This window comes from Trachinotus anak, unplaced genomic scaffold (genome assembly GCF_046630095.1).
Source record: "Trachinotus anak isolate AG129_WGS33_773 ecotype Australia unplaced genomic scaffold, CSIRO_AGI_Tana_v1 ptg000011l, whole genome shotgun sequence".
NCBI classification, from domain to species: Eukaryota; Metazoa; Chordata; class Actinopteri; order Carangiformes; family Carangidae; genus Trachinotus; species Trachinotus anak.
The window spans coordinates 12,574,107-12,592,190 of record NW_027273862.1 but is presented as its reverse complement, the minus strand read 5'-3'; the positions used below and the strand labels follow the sequence as shown (position 1 = coordinate 12,592,190).

At 40.9% G+C, this 18,084-nt stretch overlaps 2 protein-coding genes across 3 annotated transcripts; both read left to right on the top strand.

Moving 5' to 3' along the window:
• The first annotated feature begins 1,955 nt into the window (after positions 1–1,955).
• LOC139628412 (zinc finger protein 771-like) lies at positions 1,956–4,584 on the top strand. Of its 2 annotated transcripts, none has more exons than XM_071490067.1 (2): positions 1,956–2,179; positions 3,346–4,584. In XM_071490067.1, exons 1-2 carry the CDS (start codon positions 2,017–2,019, stop codon positions 4,296–4,298), a joined length of 1,116 nt encoding a protein of 371 aa, XP_071346168.1. In that variant the 5' UTR covers positions 1,956–2,016; the 3' UTR covers positions 4,299–4,584. The 2 variants fall into 2 exon arrangements, with proteins under 2 accessions (XP_071346168.1, XP_071346167.1); XM_071490066.1 differs by having other exon boundaries at positions 1,956–2,200.
• A 1,145-nt stretch (positions 4,585–5,729) lies between these two features.
• Positions 5,730–17,991, top strand: dna2 (DNA replication helicase/nuclease 2). Its single transcript, XM_071488116.1, has 25 exons — positions 5,730–6,116; positions 6,578–6,634; positions 7,007–7,916; positions 8,271–8,370; positions 8,466–8,615; positions 9,246–9,429; positions 10,057–10,205; positions 10,357–10,479; positions 10,764–11,010; positions 11,176–11,290; positions 11,537–11,693; positions 11,885–12,076; positions 12,311–12,553; positions 12,697–12,810; positions 13,012–13,121; positions 13,282–13,391; positions 13,553–13,681; positions 14,042–14,134; positions 14,343–14,536; positions 14,776–14,865; positions 15,233–15,446; positions 16,093–16,182; positions 16,316–16,501; positions 16,649–16,797; positions 16,968–17,991. The coding sequence occupies exons 1-25, from the start codon at positions 6,087–6,089 to the stop codon at positions 17,017–17,019; spliced, it is 4,188 nt and encodes a 1,395-aa protein (XP_071344217.1). The 5' UTR covers positions 5,730–6,086; the 3' UTR covers positions 17,020–17,991.
• The last annotated feature ends 93 nt before the right edge of the window (positions 17,992–18,084 follow it).

Genomic DNA, 18,084 nt, shown 5'->3' with positions numbered 1-18,084 from the left:
CAGCAATAGAATGTATGACTACTACTACTACTACTACTAAAAGCTAAATGAACATTGTGGGGTATTATCCTCTTAGTCCTAAGACTTTTTTGCTAGTGTTTATACTACATCATTTCACAGTACAGTGTAAATACACAAAACACAGTGTCAGAGTGTGTGTATCAGTGTGCACACACCTGTGAGCATATCAGTTCTGAAAGCTTACATTTACTCTTCCTTTTTTTATATTCGATTTCAACCTGTGGACACAAACCAGGTGCAAAACTCTCTATTTCTGTGGCAAAAAGCAAAATAAAAGCCTTTTAATATCAGCTGGACCTTAGGAGCAGAGAGACAGAGGTGTGCAGTCTGTGCAGAGTGAGCTTGTAATAGAAGCATCTGTCATGCTGGCATGTAAACTTTACATGACACCTGACCTAATCTCTGTTCTGCTGTGTGTGTGGTGGGGGGGCCCCACTGGTATGTTATTGTCTGACCATACAGAAACAGTGAACTTTAATCCTCACATCTCAACTAGCAATAACATGAACGGAATTTCTGGTATTTTTCAAAAGCCTGATGGACAAAGGAATCAGCCCAGAGGAAAACAGATAGTTAGAATAACGTATAGATAAAGCAGCAGAAATGTTCAAGTAAATGATGGTCAGAAGATAGAAATAATTATCGTAATTAAATTTAAAAAAGGACATTTTCAAAAGTAAATCAGTACAACTTGTTGCATATTTTATGTTAGAAGATAATCATCAATACTTCACAAGAATTATGCTAAATTATAAAGATTAAGTTGATGATGCAGGATGTTTGAGTCAGGTTTGCATCCATTTGGGGAGTGAGGTGAAAAATGAAAATTGTAAGAAAAATGTGCACACTGTTTGCTGAAGGTGTCAGTTGTTCTTTTACCATCAGTTCTGATAAATCAGAATGATATCACCACTCTCTAACTGCAGCTGTAACTGAGCCCAATGTTGCTCATAATGACAAAAGCATTGGCATTTCAAAGTACAATTCAAGCTGCTGCCATTAATATTGTAAAAGCAGTCAAGTGTCTTCAAAGTTAGCTCAAGGTTTTATCAGGATATCTGCTGTCATCTCCTGGTCAGTAGTTGCAAATACAAACTGCACTGGTTTATTGTAACCAAGGTTTTTATTTAGATAAACCGATAAGTAGGTAGGTGGGTCGTTTCACAAAATAAAAGTCCTGAATTTGTTCCTGTTTTAGTTTTTGAAACTACGTGAAAATGAATAAATAGCCTAAGAAACCTGCTATAAACTCTCAAACCCACTGCTGAAGTGACCTAAAACAGGTGCATCTTCCTCTGGTCTTGTTTCAGTGTTTTGTTTATTGACCACTAGGTGGAAGCAAAGCTCCATCATGCAGAGGGACTGGGTCCATTGTGTGCCTCAGCTTCTGTCGCCAGCCGGTGTTGCCATGTCCGTTTACTGACAGCGGCTCTGCTTTTCTCCAGTGTTGCTTTGGCTTCTTTGAGCAGTTTCCTTGGACATGTTGAGCAGATTTATCGTCTTAAGTTTCCTTTGCATTATCTGCCCTTCTGTCTGTTTAACAGAGCATTATGCTTTACAGATAAAACTGTCAATCAGCCTGATGTCCAGTTTCTTTCAAATACTGCACAAAAGCACCACAGGATATCACTTTTCACTTATTAAGACGTATGAATAATTATTAGTCTATAAACTAAATTAAATAAATAAATCCTGTCGTTCCGAGAGTTATTGGTAAATTGAATTAATTTTCCTTTTTTGTACATACATATTATATTTTACTTAATTTAAAAAAATTAATAAATAAATAAATAAATCCATGAATGAATGAATGAATGAATGAATGAATGAAAAGCATTTTAACCGTGATGTTTTCCTTAGACTGAAGGAGTGAGTTTCTTTTTGCCCCTTGCAAACCCCTTTTTCTCGCGATATCTGGCAACCCCAGCGAGCAGCCAGTCCACAGCTGTCAGCCCGTCAAAACACGGACTGGAGGTTGATCTGTCTCCAGCGGAAATGTTCAAAACGGAACAATTAAAAGCTTTGGTCAACGAGCGGCTGAGGGCAGCTGCTGAGGAAATATTCAGCCTGTTTGAACAAACTATTAGAGACTATGAGGACGAAGTTTTCCGCTCAAAGCAGCAGATCGACCAACAACGCGGGCCGGCCGGGTGGAGAGGTGACGCCAGGACGCACTCAGGTTAACTTTAGCCGTCACACCACTAAGTCAGGGACACTTTGACCTTGGTAATGTTTGAGCACATGTATCGCAGCCCCCAGTCTCCCGGGTCACTCCTAACACTCAGTCCGTCACACAGGAGGTAGAAAGTAGCGCCATTTTGCATCCCTGAGCATGTAAGGAGGGGATGCAAAATGGCTGGCTGTACAGTACACCACATTGGTGAGCAGGTAATTCCCCTGGCGTGCTTTTTTTTAATGTTGTAGGTCACAGTGGGGTAAGTAAAGGAGAGGAAAAGCAGACTGGAGGATGTGCTCTTTATGGCAGATCTTCAGACTGGAATTTAAACTGCAGTATCCTTTTTTTTTTTTAACATTATTTACATTATAGGTTTCAGGTTATGTTTAATCAGATTGTGCTCCTGGTTCCTTTGATACAGAGACACAAATATTACAGCTTCTTCAATCCCATTCTTGTTCAAGTGAAGTTTGTTGTCTCCCCATGCAACTGGAAGAGACAGAAAATCTAAATTATCACCTAAACTGTCAGGTTTTTAATGGTTTATTTTGACATGTTGTCACCACTGAGTAGATGCAGTTTTACAATGCAGGAGCAAATTGTGATGGATATTATAACCTTTGTTTTTACATCCAAATAAGTGGTGTATAATTTGCATGTGTCTGTGATGTGCTGAGTCTCATACAGAGACAAATCTACATGAAACAAGCAAACGCAGAGGCACTTTACCACCTTTAGCCTTCATCTTTCCCTCTGCACTAAAACAATAATGTGAAGGCTGTGAGTGCTCTAGTGAACCTGACTTTAAATTTTAGATATCATCGAAGTTGTTGTGCATTGTTGAAATTTGTTTGTGTACTTTCTCGTTTGCAGAGACACAATCACAAAGCAGACCTATAACTTTAAGAATGAACGGCAATTAAAAGATCAGCACCACTGCACCTGCTGTTGTCTTACGCAAAGAAAGACTCACTAGAAAGTATTTACACTGTTGCTGTTCCCATCTTCTCACCAGCAGACTACACATCATAACACATTTCAGTGCTCTGTCTGTCTTGTCTAGCTTTGGTATGAAATACATACACATCAGAAAGTGTTTTGATCAACCTAAAGCCTGAATCTCTTTTTTCCTGTTTGATACTATCCAGCCCCTGTGCAGCCCCCCGTCCAGGGAGAGGACATTTCTGAGCAGGAGCCCTGTAAGAAGAAGACTGACCCGGGAGGGGATGAGCAGGAGCCTCTGCATATTAAAGAGGAACAGGAAGACGAACTGTGGGCCGCTCAGGCAGGTGAAAAGCAGGAGGAGGCTGATACCAAAGAGACTATGTTCAATATAATTTACGTGCAGAGAAGTGACGAAGATGGAAGACAGTCACCATATCAAAGCCAAGAAGTTGAAAATAAAGGAGACCCTTTGCCCAGCAGCTCATCCGAACAGTTGAAAGCAGAACCTGACAGAGAAGGCTGTGGTGCGTCAGAGCCAACCAGTGACTGTCAGATGAGCGAAGACAGCGATGATGAATGGAGACACAGTGGGAGACTTCCCTCTGGTATTAGGAAAACACAGCAAGCTGATGAGCTGGTAGACAGGCCGTACACCTGCAGCGTTTGCAACAAGAATTTCAGGATTAAATCCATTCTGACTCGCCACATGAAGACACACACAGGAGAGAAACCTTACAGCTGCAGTGTTTGTGGCAAAAGCTTCATCCAGCGCTCCTATCTACAGACTCACATGAACTCTCACTCTGGGCAGAAACCGTACACATGTAATTTCTGTGGTAGAGGATTCACACAGGTCGGAAACATGAACGCTCACATACGAATCCACACGGGCGAGAAACCTCACAGCTGCGCCGATTGTGGTAAAAGTTTTAGAGAGAAAGCGGACCTGATCAAGCACACAATAATACACACTGGCGAGAAACCGTACAGCTGCAGTGTATGTAATATGAAATTCAGCGCTCAGTCCAATCTAACACGCCACATGAAGACTCATTCAGGGGAGAGGCCATACAGTTGTGCTGCTTGTGGGAAAAGATTCATTCGGCGATCCCATTTGATCGTTCATATGAAGACTCATGCAGGGGAGAACTCATGAAGCGATTACACCTGCTCCCTGGTATTTATGTGATCACCTCCAGTGTAGAGCCAATGCAATGCTCCGCTCTACAGCCACATGAAATAATTTTTCAGTGTGTTACAGTGGATAGGACTTGAATGTTTCATTCTGCTTGTAGACATTTTTCAGTCTGTCAGTAGATGCCCTTTCTGCTTTTATTAAAAGATTTACAAGTTTTCATTCATGCAGCTATTTAAAAACTCCTTTAAAATATTGATTACCTTTGTCTGTCCCAAGAGGAATAAAGAGTGATAATGTTATTGCACCTTTAAGTCTCACAATTTCCTCCAGGTAAACATTTTTAAGAGACGGATCCATTTAACATCATATATATCGAGTATGCAGCCTTTCTAGCAGCACATTCATTTACAGTCTAACGATGTAAAGCTATCATCATGCTTTAGTAGTTGTAATTATTATATAACCAGTCTGAATTTTGAATCTCAACAAGCTTAATGTAGCCAGCAGTGTAACTTCTCAAACTCTTACTCTGGCTGGATAAATATGTTTGGTTTAATTATTTTCTGTATACCATATTCTATACTATGGCCTATAAATTTTAACTGGTGTGATAGAAAATAGTTGCTATTTGGTGAAACCAGAAGAAAAGTAATGCATCACATCAGGTTTTATACACTGTAAACCACTGGTCAATCTGACTTTCCAGGCTTCAGATGGAAACAGTTTGCACTTGAGAAAGGAGTGAGAAATACTGTTCATTGACACTAATTCAAGTTCAAGAAGCTGATAGTTAGATATTAAAAATGGTTTGACTCAGCTGCACTTTACTTTGGACGTATATGTATACCATGTCTTAAAGATTAGATGCTGCACTATGAATGTAGGACAGGGCTCATGAGTGAAGCAAATTTGACCCAAATTTGTGAAAAGAAAACTTTTCTTGCTCAGTATCACTGAACAAACTCCAGCTACTGATGAAAGTGTGGCAGAAATCTCCCCAAAACCCAGTATGACCTTAAAATAAGATTTTTTCCTATTTATTTTTTAGACAGAAATGTTCAACAATAACTCAAGTACTGGCTGTAAGTATACATTTTAGGTACTTGTAATTTATCTATTTTAACTAATTTCTTATCTTTTGCACAGTACTGTGTGTCAGTCACAGGAGCCTTTTTCGTGCATTCAATACTTTTAGTTAAAATACTTTCAGTATTACATTTTTCAGATTAAACTTGCATATTATTACTGCAGGATTTGCAGTGCAGGACTTTTACTGGTAACGTATAGACAGTGTGGTATTAGTACCAGTATTTATGAGTATATCTGAGTACTTCCACCGCTGTCAAACTGGTGTTTGCAAGGTGAGCGTCGGGCTCAAAATTAAAATAATATTTGATATGGAAACACAGCAACTGTATTGTAGTTAGAAAAACAGGACGTGTTTTTGGCGGAACTGCACTGACGTCATTTCCGTTCCGCGAAGCAGAAATTTTGGCGCCCCAGCGTTTTAAACAGCTACAAACACTGAGAGACAACTGAAAGATTGTGAAGATGACTACAAATGTGGAACCAGCTCGGTAGTTTCGTCGAAAAAAAAGACATCGCTGGCTCAGGCCGGAAGGTCAGAGAGTAATCTCCTGGTTTCGGGGAAGCAAAGTCGGTAAAAATGACGCAAAATAGCTGCAGTGTGTGCGGTTAGCCTCCCGTGAGCAGCACCGTCGGTCCGTTAATTAAAAACATTTCGTTAATAAGAGCTAGTTCAGTACATAGATAAGCACGCTTGCCTGTGGTGTGATCAGAGTCACCATGAACAGGACCAAACTGAAGAAAACCAAGGTAAGCAGAGCCTCCATGTAACCATGCAGCCATTTTTTATCTTTAATTTTTCTGTCGGGACGACAAAAATATAGGACGCCAGAAACAGAAAGCACATTGTTTATCCATTTATATGTAAACAACACAACGTTTCACCCAGCTGAAGTTTTCATGTGAGCAGGTTGTGTGTGTGTGTGTGTGTGTGTGTGTGTGTGTGTGTGTGTGTGTGTGTGTGTGCGTGCGCGCATCAGAAGTAAAACCACTCAGTTCAGAAAAAGGCCCATGTGAGTGTTGTGTTGTTGAGCAATTATACTGTATATTGAACACTATAACTATAAAAGATGAATATTTGTGGTTCATTAATGTGTAATTTTAGTTGGTTGAAGTGAAGTCATCGGACCTTTTTTTCCGTCTTTTTTTGACAACAAAAAAAAGACACAGATGACATGTTGGTATGTTTTTGTTTTTGTGGTTTCTGTCAGGTGACTCTAGGAGGGCAGAAGAACATCTCATCCTTCTTCTCCTCTCAAAACCATAAGGTAAATAGGGTTTTTTTTTTCTTTTAGTTAATTAGTTAGTTTCTCTCTTTGCCTTTTGTCTTTTTATTTCTTTCTTACTTCTAGGTTTGACAGGACTGTCAAAGTCTCAGCTTAATACTTAATGCTATTTGAGATCATTTAGACAGGTAAATATTTTGAGATCATTATTAGTAACGTATATGCATCAAGTTAGGGATTCTGTTAGTTTTTTTCTTTTAGTTTGGCTTCTTTGTCTTTACTCTGTTTCTATTCTGATGTAATACACTGTCACATTGCTCTGTGACAAAAGAAATGTGCTGTGCATTAACTATTTCCTACTCCTAATTTTTTGGGTTATGTTTTGAAATACTCACTTGACTGCATTGCTTTTAGGACGAGTCACGTTTGAAAAAGTTATCCATCACTGACACTGCATTTGCCAAGACTGAACCTCAGATCAAAGATGTTGAAACTGCTCCAGTTGCGCTCTATTCCCCGTCAAAGAGGCGTGTTCTTGGGGATCTTGAGAACCTCCTGCCCTCTTCGCCAGACCTCCTCCTCTCTGTGCCAGAGACCCCCAACAGTCAGATCAGGCATGCCTTCTCCTCTCCCTCCAGAGAGGCAGGTTGCCTGAGCCCGAAGCCCAAAAGAGAGACAGCGAGCCTGGCGAAGATTGGCCAGCTGTCTCCCATCTGTCTCAGCCCCCACTCCAAAGGGCTGAGTGTACGGAGATTAATCACCAAGAGGGAGGAGGGATGCACTGACTCCCGGAAGAGACTCTTCAGCCCACCTGAAGAGTCCCACAATGCCAAGAGACCAAGAACCATGATCAGCGCATCAGGTAGCAACCTAAAAGTAACAAAATCTGCGATTGGCCATGGAAAAACAGCTTGTTTCTCCAGTGACCAGTTAAAGGGTCAATCTGAGAGGTCGGACGATCACAACCGAGGTACTGAAGTGGTCTTTAATGACAGCAGAAACACAACAATGTCACTGAAGTCTGTTTCTTGCCAGTCTTTGGGGGGAAACAGAAAACATCAGGAAGAGAATGATGAAGATGAGAGAGAATCTGGTTTTACTGTGGTAACCAATGGAAACCGACGTACTCGTCTGAATGAGGACACTCACACACTTAGAGCTCAAGTTCACGAACCCAGAGCTCAAACTATCACACCTGCACCACAGAGAAGTGCAAAGGAAGGAGAGGCCCACCTAAACAAGGAAGAGGCCGCAAGAGCAGCCATGACACTGCCGAATGGAGACAGGGACAATGTGCCATCGTCCAATCAAGAGCAAGCTGGAGGTACACTGACAAAGTTGGAATTTTAATTGCCTCCAACTACATATTTTGTATTCAGTTGTAATTATTCTAACAATGTTGTTGACAGTATCAAATATTAGAATGCATTTGACTGCAATAGATATCAGATGTTTCAGATTTTTCCTGTGTGTGATGGGCCCTAAAGACATGGTGGCATCTACCAGGAATGCATCCTTTAACACAAAAACAAGATTTAAGCTATTTTTACGATATTATAAAATCTCAGACTACTGTGTTCATTGTCTTATCATGATATCCATAATACAGTATAAATGCAAGTCTTATTCATATCCAAATCTTTGAGCGTTTGTTTTTATTCCCTGCTAACCTTTTCAGGAATGACAGCAGCGCGTCCTATTGAAGAGAAGGTGGATGAGAACTGGTTTGCAGAGCAAATGGATGATAACGAAGGTCGTGATAAATTAAAAAATGCCAGGTGAGAAACACATGAACACACAAGCTGAGATGACTGGGGGAAAAAAACAGTGTGAATGTATGATGATACTGCCCTGTTAACACTTGTCCCTACAGTAAGGTACCAGACCATGTGATCCTTTCTGGAGGCATTAACAACCGCTACTGGGTTTTGGATGTGGAGGAGAGGCCTGGTCACAAAACACTGACCATCTCATGCTACAGATCTCTACATCCAACTGAGATGTGTCTGCTGAAAGATGGATGGTAATGCTGTGTGTTGCGACATCTGCCCTGTTAACACTTGTCATTCAGTTCCTTATTTTAATGATAATGTGCATCACATATTCCCCTATGATTCCCAGATACAGCCCAGATTTATGCATTTTGCTATAACCTTTCAGCTTCAATGTGTATAAAAGAAAATACTAAATGTTAGTTAGCTTTCAGTGTGTCAGCTTTTCATACTTTTTTAAACAGAAAAAAATGAGTAGTGCATAAAACTCATTTTGAATTTATGAATTATTATACATTAATTAGTTACAAAAAAAGTCCATTACTTATGTTTAAGTTCACAACATGACAAAATGTGGACAAATTCCAGTGGCACTGTATGTTTCTGTATATGTGCCTATTTCTATTCTCTCCTTTCCCCTGTGTTAGTTTTTCATTTCTATTTTATGTGTGTGTGTTTTCACATTCATATATGATGTGCTTTTGACATTGTGGCTGTTCATGTATCTGTGTGATAAATTGACCATCTGTCATGATCAGAGACTTTGTGTTTGCTGTGTGGATGTACCTGTGTATCTTTGCCTATAGGCCATCATTGTGTGTGCGTGTCTGTGTATGTCTGTCTTTATATAATCATAATGATAATTTCTTGGGTGTTTCCAGGGAGATGACACCAGTTTGTCGTGGTGATGTGGTGCATCTGGAGGGCCACTCTGATGATGGGTCCTGGTTAGTGGACAGGGAGCAGGGCTTTCTGGTCTTACTGCCCGACAGCCTGATCTCAGGTACCAGCATCTCAAGCTCCATCCGTTGCATGAGACGCGCAGTACTGGGTGAAATGTTTAAGGTAAAAAAGCTTTATAATCTTGACATTGACATTACTTTTTTTGATTTTTTTGCTTTGTCTTTTTGATCAATGTGTAATTGTTAATATTACAATGTCTATTTTTCTTAAATTTCCTATTTTATTTTGAAAGTCATAACTTTGCACAGTGTAAAACTAACAGTCTCATATTCATAATGCCACAAGGGCAGTACTTTAACTACAGTACATCATAATGATGCAGCACCCAAATACTTTTACATCTGACTGTGTGTCAACAGAAGTGGTGAATTCAGTTTGTTTAAATCAGCGGTGTAGTGCTTAGAGAACCTGCTGTGTATCTAAAAAGTGAAATTCCTCTAATAGCCAGTTTGTCTGCAACATCACACATACAGTGTATCAAGTTCAGTTGCTATGAATAATCAGCTGAATACCTAACACATACCCAAGGTGCTAATGCAATGCAATGGCCCAGCAATAAAGTTTTATTGGTTCACTATCTCACCAAGGTTTTCATTAACTAGATTTATGTTGTTGTATGAAATTATATTATATTTTCTACTGTTCATTTTACTTTGTATACACACACTCTAATAACCCAACTCTATACTCTTTACCTCCTCCCCGTTCTTTTTCTTTGCTGTGATCCAGAGTTTTGACGGTGGCTCAAAGCAGATGCTGAACGGCACCATGGTCCATGAAGTCTTTCAGAGAGCAGCTACAGCTAAAGATTTTTCTTTGGAGACACTGTCTAAGCTGGCTGACCAGGCACTGCACAGTCCTCAGTACCTGGGAGACATGTAAGTGGGTAGAGTATACAGTACAGGGTGCAGCAGGCCCATTCAGAAAAAAGATTATAGGGAAACAGTAAAAAGCACTGAACATTTTAATCACCTGTTTGCCTGATGTGTGTCCTGTACAGTTATGTTTGTGTTTTGTCCGTCTCTCCAGGTACAGTTTGGGTGTAAGTCAGGAAGAGATGAAGCAGGAACTGCATGATTACCTGCCTTCACTGGATTATTGGGCAAAGGAATACCTCAGCTCCCCAACACCAAAAGCCATCAGTCTCAAAATGTATGTACACACACATATGGTCACAGATTTGCTCACAAAACCTTAATATTTCTGCGGTAGCTACTTGATTGTTTTGTGTCCATATCTCTAATTACTCAGTGTAATAAATGTGCCGTCACATTTTTATTCATCCATCCGAGTTTTGACTAAAATGCTGTGAAATGTGAGACGTGATACTGAGAATATTTTTGCAAAGCTTAATCACAGTTTATAAAGTTATTACCTGTGTGAATAAGGTTTTGTCAATTTAAAGAGCTAATAATATGTCTGCTCCATGACTCCAGCCCTAGCAACAGCAGAGCTCCAAGCAGGGACCAGGACTCTGCAGCTGTTGTCACGGTTACAGAGCTGGCAGATATAGAAGAGAACGTGTGGTCACCGAGATTTGGTCTGAAAGGGAAAATTGATGTGACGGCACGTGTTCGAATCCAAAGACCACGAAACGGCAGTCACAGAACCCCGGAGGAGAAGACTGTGCCCCTGGAGCTGAAAACCGGAAGAGAGTCGAACTCGATAGAGCATCGCAGCCAGGTTGGTGGAGCACAGTGTGTTCAGCAAGGTAGATGCGCAGATGCAGACTGGTGGGGTCAGGTGAAAAGGCAGGTTCAAATCAATACAGGCAAATTTAATAAGGTGACCTGACTCACAATTACGGTTTCAAAACGTCCTTATACTTGTATGTTTCTGTGTGTCCAGGTGATTCTGTACACTCTGATGAGCATGGAGAGATACAGTCCTGAGGCTGGCCTCCTGCTTTACCTCAAGACTGGTAACCTTCACCCTGTAGTGGCAAGCCACATGGACCGCAGAGGTACAGTATAGCCACGTTGCTTAACCATCCTGCTAGCTATGAACAATCATGTCACAATCTTATTTGTTATAATTTAAAATTGTTCCACAAAGTGAGATCAAAATGTACACACACACCACACACACCAATATGCTAATGCTCAACCATTGAAAGTCTCCTTTCAACTAAACAACATAACACAATCATCAAAACCAAAGAAAAGCCTCCTCCATCACCTTTATTGCTAAAACTCTGTGTGTATGTCAGAGCTGCTGAAGCTGAGGAACACGCTGGTTCATCACATTCACAACTGTGTGGAGAAAGAAGCAGAGCGGAGCCGCTTGTCTAGACTTCCTGACATCCTGACAAACAGACAAACCTGCCAGTATTGTCCTCAAAGGAGCAACTGTGCTTTATATGAGAGGTAAACCTTTTTAAACTATTTTTTGCAGCCATGGAAATCTCAATTTGGAATGGTGAGTTTAAATACTAGTTAAATGGTTTTCTTACGCTATGATTCCTTTTTTGTCTGCCTTGTCCTCTTTTCTTACCACTTCCTGTCTTATTGTCCCTCTCTTTTCTCTTCCTTGACACCTGTCCATATTCCTGCTACAGAGCGGTGGATAGCAGCTCTGTAGACGTCAGCGAGGATGCTGTGCGTGACTTCCTGCAGCAGGAGACAGGTCACCTGACTCCACCACATCTGAGCTATTTTTCTCACTGGTTGCTGCTCTGCTGCCTTGAAGCTGCCACCATGGAGACCAAGAACGGCCGAAAGCGTGTGTGGCTTCAGACGGTTGAGGAGAGGTAAGAAGCTGGCCTCTCAAAGTTAGACATGTAAACACTCATAGTCTTTGGCGATCACTGAATCTTCCAGCCTCTGTTGCGAGCCATTATGAAGCACTCTCAGTAAAGTCAAATACAGTATTGGGTCTAAAAACCTATGTATAGAACCAACCCCTTCATACTGTATAAAACACTTTGTAGAATTTACTTCAATTCCATTCTTGTAGCACAGTATACTCTGACTTGTGTTTGTAGTGAGAAGAAAGGCAGCTGTGTGGGGAATCTGCAGCTCTGTGGCCCAGTGACCATCCAGTCTGAAGGAGTTTTCCTCCATCGCTTCCAGAGAAGTAGCATGGCACCGCTGCAGGGTTTGGCTAACAGCGGTCTGGCCAGCAGGGATCGCATCGTTGTTAGCGACCAGGAAGGTCGTTTTGTTGGCTTGGCAACAGGATACTTGTGTGAGGTCAGCAGATCATCAATCAGCTGTACTCTGGACAGGTGAGAACAAGTCAACATATAGCTGCCTTCCAAAGTATATCAGCCCAAGGTAAATTAATTGTTTTGGCTTCTTTTTCAACAACTGCTCAGTTGAGGTCACCAACTTGATTTGCACCTGTTGTGTTGTATAATGTGTTTCACAGAGACTTGTCAAAGTTCAGTGGTGTGTTGTTTCGACTGGATGGTGATGAAGGTGTGGTGGGCCTCAGTACGCACCTCACCAATCTCTCAAGACTGATGGAAAACTGTCAAGAAAGGTGGGTAGATTAAAATGAAATCTTAAGATATAATAGCATAGCATGTGGTCCAATGGTAAAACAGGCTTATCCGCAGGAAATTACCCAGGAGACAGTTTGAATAGCCACATACATTTTATCACAAATCTTTGTTGTGTGTAATAGCACCTCTGACCTTTTCACAGAAAACTTTAAAGTGTTATTATATCTGTCCGTGTGCAGTGATCGTCTAAGGGAGCTGGTTGTTGACCTCCGTCCTCCAGAGTTTATTTCCAACCTCAGTTCTGTTCTTCCCAGAGAGGCCAAGGATACTGTGGCCAACATCCTCAAAGGTGATGAAGCTACTAATACTTTGTTTTGTTCTTTTCCATAATTAGTTTGTTCTTTCCATTACTGTGTGGGACAATGCTCTAAATGAGCAACTTCATGGAAAACCTGTGTAGGAGATTGCATGTTGTGTCAGTTGATGCATTTGTGTGTATGTTTTTGTAGGTCTCAACAAACCCCAGAAGCAGGCCATGAAGAAAGTGTTGTTATCTAAAGACTACACACTGATTGTTGGCATGCCTGGCACAGGCAAAACCACAACCATCTGCACTCTGGTAAACTCCTAAACATGACCTGTAACTTCACCTCACCTGAACCATAAATCAGCATCATCTACTCCCTGTTAGACTAAAATTCTTATTTCTTTCATGTGGCATCCTCCAACATTCCCTCTCTCTTTTTGGCTCTCTTGTCTCCTCTTCACTCTTTCTTCCAGGTTCGCATCCTGCATGCATGTGGGTTTAGTGTGTTACTGACCAGCTACACCCACTCTGCTGTTGACAACATCCTGCTGAAGCTAAAGCGCTTCCGGGTTGGCTTTCTGCGTCTGGGGCAGAGGCAGAAGGTGTGCTATATTAAAGTACTGTTAAGTACAGTACATCAGTTTTCTATAACAGTAAATAAAAACTGTTATTTTGTAGATATTTCTGCTGGTTAAAAAAACAAAACTGGGCAGCTGGCATGGTAATTGCCATTAAAGCACAAGTTAGTATTAAATATTATTGAAGTTATACGGCAACATCTCACAATAATAGTATTTGGTGGTTTTATAAATTACCATTTTTTAGATATTAAAATAACAGTTAAAAAATAACATAAAAAACAGACAAAACAAAAACCAAGATCTCTTGTACTATCCCCTCACACTATCCTCTCCTCTCTTTCTGGCTTTGATTTCTCTCCTGTTTTCTGATGCCCCCTCCAGGTTCATCCAGACATCCTGCCTTACACAGAGGAAAGTGTCAGGAAGAAGGGAGTTCACACGCTCTCAGAGTTGGAGCAGCTTTATAACAAAGAGGTGAGGAATTAGTTTGTGGAATATTCCAATCGTAACACTTTACATACACTACACTGAAAACAGCTTTGCTCTCTTAGAATATTTTATACCTGATCTCAATGTTTTCCCTGCTTCAAGACATCTCACTTGTAGATATTGTAACTTATAGCATTTAAATAATACCAGTGAACAGCCTACCATTCAATACCAATCCCATTTCTCTTTCTAGCTGGTAGTGGGAACCACCTGTATGGGCATCAAGCATCCTATTTTCACACGTCGGCGGTTTGATTTCTGCATCGTAGACGAGGCGTCACAGATCAGCCAGCCTATCTGTCTGGGACCCCTATTCTACGCCAAGAGATTTGTCCTGGTTGGAGATCACCAACAACTGCCGCCAATAGTGCAAAACCACGAAGCTAGGTAAAGTATGCACGTTGCGTAAATTAGGTCTATCTTGATTTGTGTCTCGCAGTAGGATGGGAAAATTGAAAAACTACTCCATAAGCCAAGTGCAGGTATTAAAGTTGTTTGTCTTCATGAGGGTAAAAGACAACACATTGTCAGTCTTCACATTAAAATAAGAATTTGATGGGTTCAGTTGGTTATTAATGCAAAGTTAAAAGAATTAAGTTTGTTTAGTTGTAAATTCTTTTTTCCAGGTCACTTGGGATGGATGAAAGTCTTTTCAAGCGACTAGAACTCCATGGTGAAGCGGTGGTCCAACTCAATGTACAGTACCGGATGAACAGGTAAAACCTACATAAACAGATAACACTGTATGTTTCTGTAGTCTTTGTCTTATTTATCACGATTTTATGCTCAAGACCATTCAAATTAGTCTCTTTCACAAATCTTCACTGCTAACTTTTTTCATGTAAAAGTAAGAGAAGCTTAAAACCATTTTTATCAGATATAACAATACATCGAATACATCAAACTTCATTATGATGAAAAAAGTCCAGATTTACTTTGATTTTAAACACAGTGTTAAAGCTGCTCTGTCTAGCTTTAACATTGCAGAGAAAACTTCTATTTACATGACAACTAGAAAAGACTGGACAAAAAAAGAAAGTATTCCCCCTGCGTGATAGACGGCGTGTGCTCTATTTCTTTCAGACAGATAATGTCTCTCAGTAACTCCCTGATGTACGAGGGACGGCTGGAGTGTGGATCAGAGAGGACGGCCTCCGCCCTGCTCACCCTGCCCTTCCTGCTTTCTGTTCAGTCGGAGATTAGTTCCTACTCTCAGACTCATCCCCAACACGACCTGGCATGGATACAGGCCACATTGTCACCTAGCAACCCTGTTTGCTTTCTTGATTGCTCAATGGTTGGTTGAATATAGACAATACACTTGAAGCAGTAGTGTTTTTTTTTTTTTTTTTATGTGTTGTGTTGAGAGCTGAAATGCGTAAGTTTAAGTTGCAACGGTTTTGGTATTTGAATGGAAGATTCAAATTTTGAATGAAGGTGCTGTTCGTCTAGAACTGTCCCAGCCTTGTGAGGTTTGTAATCTAACAGCACTGCAAATGACCTGCACCTCACAGATGAGTTTGTTTATTAATCTAACAACCCTCCAGTCAGTTTGGAAATGAAGTAGAAATATTTTTGACAGTTTGGAAGTACTTAAAATGTTTTATTACTACTTACCTTTTGTGTCTTCTTTGTATTTTAGGTATTTTACAACTCACAGAACTAATAATGTACCTAACACAAACCTGCTCCATGCATGTCATTTATACATTTAAAAGCCTCCACTGTAGGCTCAGGTGGTTTTTCTGTCTGGAAGGTCGAGCAGCTGCTATAACCAGTGGACAAAGTGGTCTAGCTAAAATCGACTTTGTGCTTTTCAGCTGGTTTGCTTTGGGTACACGACTGTCTGTGAGCCTGACGGACACAGTACATGTAGGACAGTGTTTGAAAGCGTGTTTAGGTGTACCGGTCTTAATCTTGTTTCTCTCCACTGCTTCCTTTAGGTGCCAGCACTGGAGTCGGTGGAGCAGGGAGGCGTAAGCAATCACACCGAGGCTACTCTCATACACAAGTTGCTTTCACTGCTGATAAAGGTACACGAACTGATATATGGCTAAATAATAATTCAATACAGTTCCAATAGTGGATGTGAAGAATTGTTACAATCAGAAAAGTGATCAGTGCACCTGGATGTTGTACTAACCCCTGTTTATTTCTTTTTTTCAGGCAGGATGTAAGCCCAGTGATATAGGTGTTATCGCTCCCTACAGACAGCAGTTAAAGAGCATCTCTGCTCTGCTGCAGTCCTCTGCTTTCATTGGTGTGGAGGTGAACACGGTGGACAGATACCAAGGACGGGACAAAAGTCTAATTGTGCTTTCTTTTGTCAGGAGCACTGCAGAGGAAGGAAAAGTAAGTGTTTTCTGTCCCATCTCCCCTGTATGACTCACTCCTCTTTCTGCTCTCTTCTCTGGGCCTCTAGCTCTTAATGCATGAACAAGCAAATGAACAAGTGAGTGGAAACCTGACCCAAACCACCCCCCTCCCCTCCATTCACAGTTAGGAGAGCTGTTGAAGGACTGGCGTAGACTGAATGTAGCCATTACCAGGGCCAAACACAAGCTGCTGATGGTAGGCTCTGCCACAACATTACGACGCTACACGCCGGTGGAGAAACTGCTGAACCATCTCCAGCAGGAGAACATGATATCCTTTAGAAATGCATCTTAGTACTACCACTCAGCGTTTTCTCATTTTCAGTACAGTAGAAGAATTAAGCTTCACATGTAATGAAAATTTAGTCACCAAACAAATCTCAATTTCTTTATTTTTTAAGTTCTGTGTCAACAAATTTTTTTCCTGAACCCTTACTTCACATGATCCAGCTCCCGCCAGCTGCCCACAAGGCCTTACCCAGCATGCACCTATGACAGAAGGCTGTGAAGCCATGATGGTGTCTCAGAGGGCCTTGCAGTCTCAAAGCGGAGCAGACAGTGGCTGTGGGGAACAGAAACTGAGTTCCAGTCTGTAAATGCACTGTGCGTTCTCTCAGGAGGTTGTGATCACACACATGAGCTGGAAATAGTTGTGGGAGGTGTAAGTTGTCAACAATTCAAAATCTAGTTACTGTTGTGTTGCTGTGCAACAGGTTTAACTGGAGATACAGGTGACAATAATCAATGAACCAATACTGACACCTGAACAACATGCAGGCTTTCAAGCAGATGCTGCGTCAGGTCTAATGTTTGTTTACATAACAAAATGCTTTTCACATGCACCATTCGACAGACTATCTCCTCCTACTGATACATTTTTGCACAGTGTGATTTTGTAAAAACATTCATATTGACTCAAGTGGAAAAGACTTAGAATACCTCATAGGCTGAGTCTCCAGACTAACCCTCGACAAGCTTGGTAGAGACCTTAAGGGTGTGGCTGCTGCTGTTGTTGTTTATTTAAATTGCACATACTTTGTATTCCAGTATCTGTAATTGTGCCTGTTGTGAAACACTGAGGAACGAGGACTGGGCTACTGACCAGCTAGCTACACACAAAACTAAATCTGCAGCTATAGCGTACTGAACTGACTGTGATAGATGATGGTACAAGCATCAAAGTAGAACTGGTCACTGTTCATAAAGTCTGATATTTTTGATCAAATACCTCAAACAATACACTGACAATATTTCAGGCAAGGCTTTTGGTACTTTGACAGGGCTTTTCCACACGTCACAGAAAATTATCGGCAATGTGAATATGGAGACCAAACTGGCTGTAACAGATAAGCTTATAAATGTATGTCAGTTGCAGTTTTAAGGAAAGAAAAACTTATAATAACCAGAATCACTTGCAGTCTTAAATCACTACATCAATAGTTTTGCAGTTTAAAACTCAAATAGATGTTGTATGAAGGATGAGGTGACGGCTGCAGTGTGTAACTTCTTGTTTAGATCACTGGATGCCATACATACTTGAATACTCTTTAAAAAGTAACT

What these genes read in the sequence shown, in the direction of transcription:
- LOC139628412 (XM_071490066.1), top strand. Translation starts at nt 2,017, where the DNA reads ATGTTCAAAACGGAACAATTAAAAGCTTTGGTCAACGAGCGGCTGAGG. An exon ending in TGACGCCAGGACGCACTCAG is followed by an intron (nt 2,201 to 3,345) that starts GTTAACTTTAGC and finishes GATACTATCCAG; the next exon opens with CCCCTGTGCAGCCCCCCGTC.
- dna2 (XM_071488116.1), top strand. Translation starts at nt 6,087, where the DNA reads ATGAACAGGACCAAACTGAAGAAAACCAAG. An exon ending in CTTCAGACGGTTGAGGAGAG is followed by an intron (nt 12,077 to 12,310) that starts GTAAGAAGCTGG and finishes TTGTGTTTGTAG; the next exon opens with TGAGAAGAAAGGCAGCTGTG. An exon ending in GCACTGCAGAGGAAGGAAAA is followed by an intron (nt 16,502 to 16,648) that starts GTAAGTGTTTTC and finishes CTCCATTCACAG; the next exon opens with TTAGGAGAGCTGTTGAAGGA.